This window comes from Pipistrellus kuhlii, unplaced genomic scaffold (genome assembly GCF_014108245.1).
Source record: "Pipistrellus kuhlii isolate mPipKuh1 unplaced genomic scaffold, mPipKuh1.p scaffold_m20_p_3, whole genome shotgun sequence".
NCBI lineage: Eukaryota > Metazoa > Chordata > Mammalia > Chiroptera > Vespertilionidae > Pipistrellus > Pipistrellus kuhlii.
The window spans coordinates 87,050,207-87,062,228 of NW_023425529.1; the positions used below are offsets into that span (position 1 = coordinate 87,050,207).

Below are 12,022 nucleotides of genomic sequence, written 5' to 3' on the forward strand. Positions count from 1 at the left end.
GTGGTTTTTTTCTTCTCTAACTTAGGAAAGTTTTCTGTCATTATTTCTTGAGACAGGCTTTCCATGTTTTCCTCGGTTTCCTTTCCTTCTAGAACCCCTATTATGCGAATATTGTTTTTGTTTTGAATTGTCCTGAAGTTCCCTTAGGCTCTCCTCCTGCTTTTTAATTTTTTTTCTAGAAGCTGCTCTAATTGGGTATTTTTTTCCATCTTGTCTTCCTGCTCACTGATGCGGTCCTCTGCTTCTTCTAGTCTACTCTTGATGCTTTCTATTGAGAGTTCTTTACAGTAGTGATGTCATTTTTCATTTCCTCTTGGTTCTTACTCATATTGTCAAATTTGTCTTCCATTCTTTTTAGCCATCCTATGATCATTTCTCTGATATCTTGCTCTGATAGGTTGCTTGCCTCTAACTCATTTACTTACTTTTCTGGTGATGCCTGCTTTTCTTTCATATGCAGGCTGTTTTTTTTGTCTCCTCGTGGTCTCTCTTTTTCAGGATGTCTTGTTATGTAGTTCTCTCTCCTTTTCGTCGTGCAGTGGAGCGCACCTTTGAGTTCAAGTGTTTGCGCCACCTGGGTCCAGTGTTCTGGGGCTCACAGCTGCTTGGCAGTCACTGCAGCTGTGGTTATTCAGGCCTCTGACAAGATCCACTTTTCCTTTAAAGATGGCGAGATTTTCCCGTCCAAGCCCATAGGTAGCCCGGGAGGGGACCCAGTCTGGCATGGGTGCTTCCCTGTCAGGGGAATCCTGATCAGCAGTGTCTGCCTTCTCCTGGAGTTCACCTGTCCCTTAACTTGTTGACAAATACTTCCAGCGCCACCCTCAGCTGCTCTATCTTTCTGCTTCGGGACAAGGCTCAGAACCCGTCCCTCTATTCTTCCACCATTTTGGAGCTCTCTGTAAATGCTTTTTCTACAGAGGGAACAGGAGGCCAAGGAGAAAGCCTATTGTCTATCCCAGTACACCACTGTGTATAAATTTGCTTCTGAATTTCATCTTCCCATAGCTTCTTCCTCTTGGTAGTCTCCTAAAGAGCATCAATACTGAGACAGTCTAGTATTTATCTTTACTTCAGGATCTCACCTAATGCCTTACATATTAAAGATTCTCAGATTTATAAAAATAAATATTACAACTATGTGCATCTACATTACTTTTTCAGTCTAACGCTCTCCCAACTGAGCTATTTCGGCGGCTGTTACGTTACTTTTTAAAAATATATATTTTATTGATTTTTACAGAGAGGAAGGGAGAAGGATAGAGTTAAAAACATGGATCAGAGAGAAACATTGATTCAGCTGCCTCCTGCACATCTCCCACTGGGGATGTGCCCGCAACCAAGGTACATGCCCTTGACCGGAATTAAACCTGGGACCTTTCAGTCCACAGGCTGACGTTCCATCCACCAAGCCAAACCAGTCAGGGCTATTTTACTTTTAAGTGTAATGTTACAGGCAGAGTGCAGTGAAAAACCTACATGAGCCTCAGTACTGTTGTACACAGGGTAATTAAGAATTAACAATTTAGTAATGGGGAGCATAATACTATAAAAGAATTTCTCATGTGGCCACATGCTGAGGCATTTGATTGCCAAATTACAAACCTCCCTGGGTGGTATGGTAATTGTGGCAGCATTAAACAACAAAGTGAGTTGTGATCAATCACAGCCTTGGGACTTGAAATACTGCCCTTGTTTCATAGCATGTTGGAAGCATAGTTGCACTTGTTTCTACTAGTGTTATTTTAAACTTATATCCATGAGAGTGCACAGGTGTGTACAGAATGGAAGATAAAATGCTATCTGCTGGTGTGGGGATGAGTTTGGCTATAGAATAAAGGAATTAATTGGGATGCATAGCCTGGAACCTTGCTCCCATGATCCCAAGGCCTCTATTTACCTAACCATAAAAATAAGAACCATAATCTCCCACTGCCTGTTGTACTTCCTAAATAGCAAAGTCAGTTCAAGTGTGTTGGGCGTCCTTTGCCTTTGTTCTTGCTGACACTGCACAGATCTGCATCTGGTGCCGCTCTCAGACGAAGCAGCTTCGCTGCACAGGGACTGACAGGCTTTCACCTGCGGTTTGTTTCCGAACCATCTGACTGGACCGCAGCACACCTTCCTCTGCTCCTTCTGCCCAGCTGGTATAGTGCTGAGAGGGGGGCTCTAGAATCAGAATCCTGGTTCCAATTCCAGCTCCATACCCTATGATTGGAGAAATGAAATGAGGTGACATTGGTAATTGCTTTGTAAATGTTAGCATCACCATTGTTATTATCCTTTTTTTAAAATATATTTTTATTACTTTCAGAGAGGAAGGGAGAGGGAGAGAAAGAGAGAAACATCAATGATGAGAGTGAATCATTGACTGGCTGTCACCTGCATATACCCTACTGGGAATTGAGCCCACAACCCAGGCATGTGCCCTGCCAGGTTCATAAGTCAGTGTTCAGCCACTGCCATGCTGGCTGGGCACCATTCTTATTATTCTTATTGTCTAGGTATCATGTGTCACTATTGGATGGATCATATTTATGAGACTATTTTAGAAACCCAGAGCGGCAGGTCTAAATCTCTAGAATGCTACTACCTCCAACCTTTAGCAGGAGAGACACAAAGGTATTAAAATAATGGAGGGGGTGGGGAAGAGTCAATCTGTCTTCCCTTTTCTGTTTTCTAGGTTTATTATATAGTTTGCTGATTTTCATAAGTCAAGTATTATAACTGCAGAAAGAAAGTGCCTTATTTTTGCCTTTTATATTCTACCTACTCAAAAAAAGGAAAGGAAAGCTTACAGTCCTACCTAACCTCGATCAATCTTAGTATCTCTTATAGCAGATTCTCTAAAAATCTACCTCCCCTGGGTGTGCAGAACCCTTCAGCACAGCTTCTGAGATGACAGCTTCAAAAGTAAAGGGGATGGCTTCACTTTTAAAGTTTAACATACATAGAATGCTGGATCTTCAGTCCAACGGTGCTGTCAGGAGCACTTTCTATATTCAGTTTTATATCAATTTATGTTGTCAGTATCTTAAGTTGGGGTCTTCCCACGTGAGCTAGTATAACTTTCTAAAACCAAAAATAAAAATAACTATTCAGGGTGAGAAAGTAGACATTGTGTGGGTCAGAGCTGCAGACAGGAAAGTGGCCACCCTGTCCTATGGGTCTCCTTCAATCCCCCACCCAAGCACACCTTCGGCATGGCCAGTGACAGACAGAGCAGACACATCAAGCAGCCACTGCCTATGCCCTTACTGCAGGTCTTAGGGTTTTACCTCAATGCTGGTATGAAAAAGGTTGTAAAGCAATTGAGCTCGATATTCATTAATGCTAGCTTGCATTGTCATCTCAAATATAGAAAAACATGACTCTAACAAAGCTGAGAAACATGAAGGCAGAGAGATCAGTGAAATGAAGTATCCTGACATGATGCATGAAAATAGAGTAATTTTCTGAAGGGTGAACATAAAGAATATGAGCAGAGAATCTTAAATCTGGAAGGGACTGTGGAGACCACCTACTTAACTTCAACCTTTAGTTCATCTATGAACAGAGTTTAAAAAACATTAGGAAATGCAAGTTATAAGCTCAGAGGTAATACCCAGTTTCCATTGACCCTGATGTCCGTGGAGAATTGAGATAGCCTGGAAATACTGAAACTTTTTCATTTTAGCTGTTTTTATGAAAATTCCTATTAAATGTCCCATTAACTTTTTCTTGATGATGGTTTTTTTCTTTTTTGATATGTTTCTTATTGAGAAACATAAAATGTACTACTGTTATTGATTGATTTATTCCAGGTAATTTGAAACTGGGATGTTTGTTTGAGTTACCATTGTGGAAAAAATCCTTGGTATGTTAATTTATTTGAGTGCTATATACTTTTTCATGAATAGAGAATGATATAATAATAATATAGGTCTTTAATTCCTGGCTTAAAACTCTTGGATCCAGATTACCTTCTAAATTTAGATGTGAATTTCACATTTTAGAAAGGTGCAGGAGCACTTCTGGTGTTCAGTAAAGGTACCCCTAGTGGTACTTGTTCAACACATCATTTCTTCAGCAAAACATATGAGTGCCTACCCCAAATGGACCAAAGATTAGACATAAGTACTTCAGTGTGAGCTTAGGTCATTTTGCTGCCAAATGAGTTGTGGTATCATAAAAGCAACTTGATTTTCAGAGGTTTTTAAATTTTGGAATTGTGAATAAAAAATTATAGATCCAGAGGTAAAGTGTATTAAAGATATACTGTATGCCAGGCACTGTGCTAATAAGCACTTTGTGCATTATCTCATTAAAACCTAACAATAGCTTTATAAGGTAAATATTTCTGACTCCCTTTTACAAACAGGGAAAACTGATTTACAGAGAAGTTAAGTAACTTGTCCATGCCTAGACAGCTAATTTAGTAGTAGAGGTAGGATATGCACCAAAGCTAACATTTACTAAGTGCTAGTTATTAATGAGGTATTATTCTAAGCACTTGACATATTCTCATTTGATCTCCATATATCCCTTTAAGATAGTTACTATTGTTATCCTCATTCTAAAAGAATAATATGCAAATTGACCGTCACTCCAACACACAAGATGGCCGCCCCCATGTGGTCAAAGATGACTGCCCCCATTTGGACACAAGATGGCCACCAGGGGAGGGCAGTTGGGAGGGACCAAGCCTGCAAGGAAGGGCAGTTAGGAGTGACTGGGCCAACAGAGGAGGGCATTGGGGGGGACCAGGCCTTCAGGGAAAGGCAGTTGGGGGGAACCAGGCCGGCAGGGGAGAGCAGTTGGAGGTGACCAGGCTGGCAGGAGAGGGCAGTTAGGAGCGACCAGGCTGGCAGGGGAGCAGTTATCTGTTGATCAGGCTGGCAGGGGAGTGGTGAAGGGTTGGTCAGGATAGCAGGCAGAAGCAGTTAGGGGCAATCAGGCAGGCAGGCAGGCAGGCAAGTGGTTGGGAGCCAGCAGTCCTAGATTGTGAGAAGGATGTCCAACTACCTGTTTAGGCCCAATCCCAGTCAGACATCCCTCGAGGAGTTCCAGATTGGAGAAGGTGCAGGCTGGGCTGAGGGACACACATACACACCCCTCCCCCATGCACGAATTTCGTGTACCAGGCCTCTAGTTTAACTGGTAAGAGGCTATGGGAAGATTATATAACATGTCTCACATTTAGTTTAATAGGTGGTATGATTTCAGCACATGTGTGCTCAGCTAGTATACCGTGTTGTGTGAGTTTGTAGCAATAAAATGCTTGCTGTAAAAATTCAGCAAAATTAATTACCATATTAAGGCCAATGTGATTTCCTCAAACATCAGCATTGATGTTACTCTTTATATTTTAACATATTTAGTGAATATTTTATAATTATACAGAATCATTTACCACATGTAACTTCACATCTGCTTACAATTACCCCCTTGACATTGACGTGCCTTATTTGTTAATAAAATTTAATGAGTACTTGTCATCATTTCTAACATGTGTCCTGACATGTTTGGGAGAAGTCACTTTTGAAACCTCTCCACTCCCGCTCTCAAGAAAATCAGTTTTCTCTGAGTCACCCTTGACTTTTCATCTTGATTCAAATGCTAGGCATAATCAACATTAAAAATGCTACCTTTGATGTTACAAAGAGATGTAAATGCCAGTTTTCTTGTGGGATATTTTGGAAAACTACCTTATTTTCTGAGTAGCTCTTTTCTCTTATTCTCAGTTGCTCTGTTGAGACAGGGAACATGTCCTCTGACAGCCCTTGCTCTCCGTGAACTCGTCTGTTCTCCAGCAGAACAAGAGCTCTGTTCATCTCGGCTAAGCAGGAGGTGTTAAAGATAATCTCACATGGGCAATAGCAAAATATAGTAGAACTCACCAGGAGTTACAAAGGCTTTGTTTTAAGACCCTGGATTATTGTCCCATTTGGCAATAATCATTTTTTCTTGTTTAATCTATGGAAGAGCTGACTAGATATACCAACACTGAGATGGCCCACTCCAATGAAAACACCCTAAATTCTTCTGAAGTTGGATAGTTTTCACCACTGTTCCTAATCCTTCAATATGGCAGTAGCGTTTTATATTTCACGTTAAAGGATAGTGTTTCCTGCAGTCTAGCAGTATTGTGCTGCTTTGTGACACCAGTGTGCCATACTCTTGAATCTTTGCTGAGTTGGCAATCACAGTGGTTCAGGTTTCTTCACCAAAGTATTACTTTGACTCTGTTACCCTATGAAGCCACTGAAGTAAGCTTGTCCTGCCCTTTCATCACACACTCTCTTATTGTGTAGAGCACCCAATGCGGAGGCGCCTCCAGGAAGTATAAATGGCTTTGCCTTGTTCCTACTGAGGCCGCAATGATGCTGGTGTGCTTCTGAAAGCTCAGTGAGACGCTACAGAGGTACAGAGAGCTAATCATTTTGTCCCCCAGTACTTTGCTCTCAGTTATCACCTTTCCTCTTTGCTCCTCTTCCCATTCACCTTGGCTTCTAAACTCTAGTGCTAAAAAACACCTCTCCCCAAAAAATTCCAGTGTCATCACCTCTAAATGTCCCCACTGCTTCTACTGCATTCCACTGTCCTTTTCTCTCTCATTCTCTTCTAGCTCATTCTGTGCTAGTTCATTCCCCTGCCACTTACACGCCGAGCACATTGGGTGTATACACCATCGTTGACTCTTCTCAGATGTTTTTTCTGTCCATATAAGCTTGCAGCAGGAGACTTTTTTTTCTCCTTTTACTTCCAGATTCAGTGCCCTTCTGATTGCTTGAGGTGGTCTGACTCCCTATAGATGATACTAGGCTGATGACTGCTTATATTTCATTTACACAGTCATAGGCTACAAAATCACTACAGTGGGGTGCTGGTGCAGTGATTTGGAAGTACTGTGTGAGAGTTTCTTTGAATTGAAGTTTGATATAGAGATGAAGATTATAGAATCCTACATTCATTTTAATACCAGTCAGCCCAATACTGGGGATCAGTAGCCACCTAAAATTAGCTCATCATCTGGCAAACTGCTCAAGGCCAAGTGAAATATGCAGGTTTTCATTTGTATGGGGTTTTCTTTTTCCAAAATGATAGATTTGCTACACCTGAAAAATAAATATTGTGGTATATAAGTGTGACTCAGCATGTTGATTAGCAGTTAATTAGTTATATTCTCCCTCCTGGATAACCTTGAATCATGAAGCTACTCAGACATACACTGCACAGAAACACAGCCAGAGGGTGGGTGTGTGCACAATGCTCCCCAACAGAGTAAAGGCAGCAGTCTTGAAATAGAAAGTGGAAGAGGTTTTTAAAAGGTAAAAGGTGATTATTGTATGTTTATGATTCTTTTTTATTGGATTTATTGGGGTGACAATGATTATTTTTATGGATTTTTTTTTTTTTTTAGATTTTTCAAAGTGTATTTTTATTGATTTCAGAAAAGAATGGAGAGGGAGAGAGAGATACAAACATCAGTGATGAGAGAGAATCATTGATTGGCTGCCTCCTGCATGCCCCCTACGGGGCATCGAGCTCGAAACCTAGGCATGTGCCCTTGTTTGAAATCGAGCCAGGACCTTTTAGTTCTATGGATTTCTTTTTTGTTGTTGTTGACAGTTTTTATTTCTATAGTAGATAGGTCATTTAGCTCCAGTATTCACAATTTAGCAGGGTATACTTCTTTCCCCTTGATGCGGGACTCATTTTTACTCTGGTAATTAAAAGCAAGGCACACTGTAGATGCAGATAATAGTCAGATCAGTCATTTATTGTCTAAGGAGAAAATATTAAATAATTCAGTTCATTTGCATTGCAGTCAGTACCTGTTGAACACACACATAGAAGTAGAAAAGTTAGTCCGAGTGAGGAAGAAAGGGTAAAAGTGTTCCATGAGGTCCAGGCCTCAGGAATTCCAAGCATCTTGCTTTCCCCCTTTGTACTCAGAGTTTACACTAGGTGGCACGCAAGGAAAGCTGAACAGGTTCAGAAACTTGGCTCTGTTGATGGGGAACTCTTTGGCAGTAGCCATGCTTGTGTTCTCAGCTCTGAAATCGGCTATTTGGTTTGTGATTGTTTTCTTTTTCCCTCACCCCCAGGATGAAGTGTCCTCTTGCTAGTACCAATAAAAGATTTCTCATTAACACAATTAAGAACACACTCCCCTCGCAGAAAGAGCAAGATCATGAAGAAAAAGAGGGCGATGAGGAACCTGCAAAGAGCCAGAACCAGAAAGAAGAAAGCCGGAAGAAGCACAGAGCCCACCCTTACAAGCACAGCTTCCGCGCTCGAGGCTCAGTCAGTCATTCTCCCCCGAGGAAGCGGAGCAGCCAGGACAAATATGAAAAGCGGTCACACAAGCGATGAGGCAGGGAGGGAGAGCCAGCAGGACTGTCCCCAGTCACAGTGCTGCTACCTGCGGGAGACTGGGATGTGCAGAGGTTATTGAAGACATGCCCTGAGTTGACAGAGCAAACACCTAAGAGCAATTTTTACAGTAGGTCCTTTGTCCTTGTGACAAGCAAAAATGACCTAGAAACTCTTCAAGGAAATTAGTACAAAGGAACTTGCTTTGAATGTCTTGGCCAGTGTAAGCTACTTCCGCAGTGTAGTATACATATGTATTGTTTCTATTCTATTTCATTAGAGATTGGTTCCAAAGTAAATGTAAAACATAAAGGTTTGCAGAGATTGTTAAAACTAGTTTCAGTTTTTCTGGATGTGCTACAATTGTAGTCATTTCTCAAATTTTCTCAAAAAGTGAAATACTTGTAAATACTGTGTGTTACATTTTGGAGTGACAAATTTAAAACTTAGAAATAATTTTTAAGAAAAGTTATAGCTTTCCAAGGGCTATAAATTTACCAACTCTGATAACTCTGCATTTGCTTTCCTTTAAGTGAACAATGTAGGAAACTCTAAAATGGCTTTGAATTTAGTGTTCCATCACTGGCAGTGGTTAAAGATGGCTCTGTTGACCCTGTGCACTCTCACACTTATCCCTGAGATAAAACAGTTTTTCTATAGTTAGTTTCTTTTGAATATATAAGTTTTAAGGGTGCTTTAAAAAGAAATTTCTCAAAAGTTAAAGTGGGCATAATTCTTTTAATGCTATGTCTTATTTAGCAAAAGACCTATAATAACCACTCTTAGTATAGTTGTTTCAGAAATCTTAATTTTAAATAAAAATGTGTTTACAATGCCCTTTTTGTTGTTGTTTTTTAATATCAGTGTGATTGTTTTAAAATACAATTACAAACCTTCAAACCTGTATTCTTCTTTTTATATTCAGCAAAATGTCACCAAATACCCTTTTCCCTAGTCTACAAACGGAAGAAGAATCTGTCTCTCTGCCCCTCCCCAGTTTTCCAAAGCTGCTGAGCTTATGCCTGGCTGCTCCCAGATAATCACTCTGCCGCAGCCTGCTCTCTGCTTCCTGGCAGCCAATAAAAGCCCTTTCTAAAGGCTAGAAAGGAACACATCCGAAAAGTTCACTTTGGGCTGTTTATAGAGAAACCAGAATAGACTGTATTGCTCCCCCACCACACTGCTCTGCCACAACCTCAGTCTGTTCTGAGCTAACGGCCCAAGAGAGACAAACTCAGAGCGCTCTCATCCACCCAAGACCCCAGGGTCTCATCCTGCCACTCTCAAACACACAAAAGGAGTATGTATGTTCCTTCATAAGACTCCATCCAAATTTAGTTATGCATTAGCCTATATTTGTGTTACATTTGAAATGTTTCATATTTAAATATCAAAAATAGAGTTGTGAGGGTTTTTTAAATTCTTGTTATTAAAGTTGAATTAAATCATTTGTCTATGCACTTTGTATAGAGCAAACTGGCAAGTTCATTGTTTAAGATGAGATGATTTTAATGAGCATATTCTTTACTCAAAAGTAAAGGAAGCTCTTTATTCTAATCATATTACCTTTCTTATATAATTGTGCTAAAGGATAAATGTTCTACAAAATAATTTTTCCTTTAAAAAAGCTCTGTTCCCTGTCTATCTTTAAAACCTCCTGTATATAAATGTAACAGCAAATTATCTGTTCTTATTCCATATCTATTTAGCAGATGTTAGGGAAGGATTGGGCCTCATATACTCACCAGCTGCCTCCGACTTCTGTAGTTAACATACTGGCCCAGCAGAGAGCTTTTGTTCAGTGTCAGTATCCGTTCCACAGTATATATTTAGAGATCGCACAGCTCAGGGTAGAAGTTAGAGAAGTTAAACCTTCATTCTGCTTCTGCCATCAGCTACCTGCGGGGCCTTATCTGGATCACTTCCTTCTCATCCATAACTAAAATGGTTGGACTGAGTCTCTAATTTTTAAATAAATAGAGACAAAAGTGCAAAATGTTTACCCCTAAGTATTAGGAACTGTTTTCATGCTTCCACTAGAAAGCAAATAAGATTTAGATACAAATGTGAATTAGCAGAATTTATTTTCTGTTTGTTTTGTTTTAGGAAACATTCCCTAAGAAATGTGAATGAAAAGCTATGGTCACTCACCTGTTAGTGGCTGATTTTTCTGAACAGCCTATGCATGATGGGGGAGGGGTCTTAGGGTAGGCTGAATCCTAAAGGACACTTTGTTGGTCTGATTCTGGAAGATGGCCCTAGAGTTTTTAATTTCCCTGTGATGTGTAATGTTGGCGGGCGGGGTGGGGGGGAGCAGGTGTTACAGGGAACAGTAGATTTGCCTCAGATCTATTGAGTAATATTTATGATTATTGGTGTATTTATATACTTATTGTAGTATGGCACTTATATTATTTTTATATTCTAATTAATATTATAAATATAATATATTTATAATATAATATTTTTATATTATAATTAGTAAAATCTGTCACTCCTGAAGATCATGCCATTGTCTTTGGATCATAAGGAGTATCTGGTGGTAGTGCTTGTTAATAGACAGTACATGAGGTGAATTCCTGATAAAGAAGCCTCAGTGCTTCCTAAGGATTATTGACCCCACAAATAGTCTTATCACAAGGTAGGCTGTACTGAACATTGTAGACAGTAACATTTATTGTCTATCACCTCTGAGCCAAACATTTTTAGGCCCTTTGTTCCTTAGCTTTATTGGGATTTATTTGTCATATAACATTGTGTTAAGATACAGTGTGATGATTTGATGTACTGCAAAATGATGACCACAGTAAGGTAACTTAACACATCTACTACCTCACATTTACCATTTTGAGGGTGCGTGCTGAGAACACTTACGAAAAGCCTTTTACCTGTGTCTACCTAGTCATCTCACAATCCCATGAAGAAGGTGTTATTGCTCCCCTTTTACAAATAAGGAAACTGAGGATAGGTTAAAAAGTTTGCCCAAGGTCACGGAGCTTGGAAGTGGCAGAAATACTATCAGAAGCCAGGACTATCCGAGATTTAAAAAAAACAAAACAACCTACCTTCTCTCCTGTACCTTTGGCCAAACTTGGCTTCCTGAAAACAGAACAGGCATGTCTCAGTGGCCCCAGAAGTCCCAGTTTAAGAGCTAAAGAACTTTTATAACCAATGCACTTTATATTGGTTGAGATTTCCTGGAGACCTGAATGCAGAAGCCCCATCTAAGGAACATCTACATGGGAGCGGTGTTTCCCTGTGGCCAGTTTACACAGCCATCTAAATCCAAAAGAAAACTCTTACCACTCTGTTGTTAAATAGTGAAATGTCAGCTGGTGGAATATATCTTGGAGAAACTAAACTTATTTGAAGCAAATATTTTAGGTTATTTCACATTTACTTCTCCTTTTTCCAACCAAAGAATCAAAAGATTTGGGAGTTAAAGAGTGTTAGAGTCAAGGCCTCTTTGGTTCTATGAATGACATTCTACGATCCAAAGAAAATTATATTGCCTCTCTCCCTTTCCTGCCCAGGAAAGATGTGTCAATACATCATAGATTGAAACCTGCCCTATGGCTCATCTGAGCCTAGATGATGGCAAGGCTAGTTTGCCAAATGGAAACTTGTTCTCAATTTGGAAAAGACTGTCAAGAATCATGCACTC

The 12,022-nt window shown here is 40.1% G+C and overlaps 1 protein-coding gene across 3 annotated transcripts in view; it reads left to right on the plus strand.

The window, feature by feature from the left end:
• LOC118728314 (protein POLR1D) overlaps positions 1 to 9,193 on the plus strand; it is a 43,282-nt gene extending 34,089 nt beyond the window's left edge. For all 3 annotated transcript variants that reach the window (XM_036454713.2, XM_036454714.2, XM_045588474.1), the window contains one exon: positions 8,091 to 9,193. In XM_036454713.2, coding sequence (XP_036310606.1) covers positions 8,091 to 8,358 — 268 coding nt within the window. In that variant the 3' untranslated portion in view covers positions 8,359 to 9,193. The remainder of the gene's footprint in view (positions 1 to 8,090) is intronic.
• Positions 9,194 to 12,022: the final 2,829 nt, after the last annotated feature.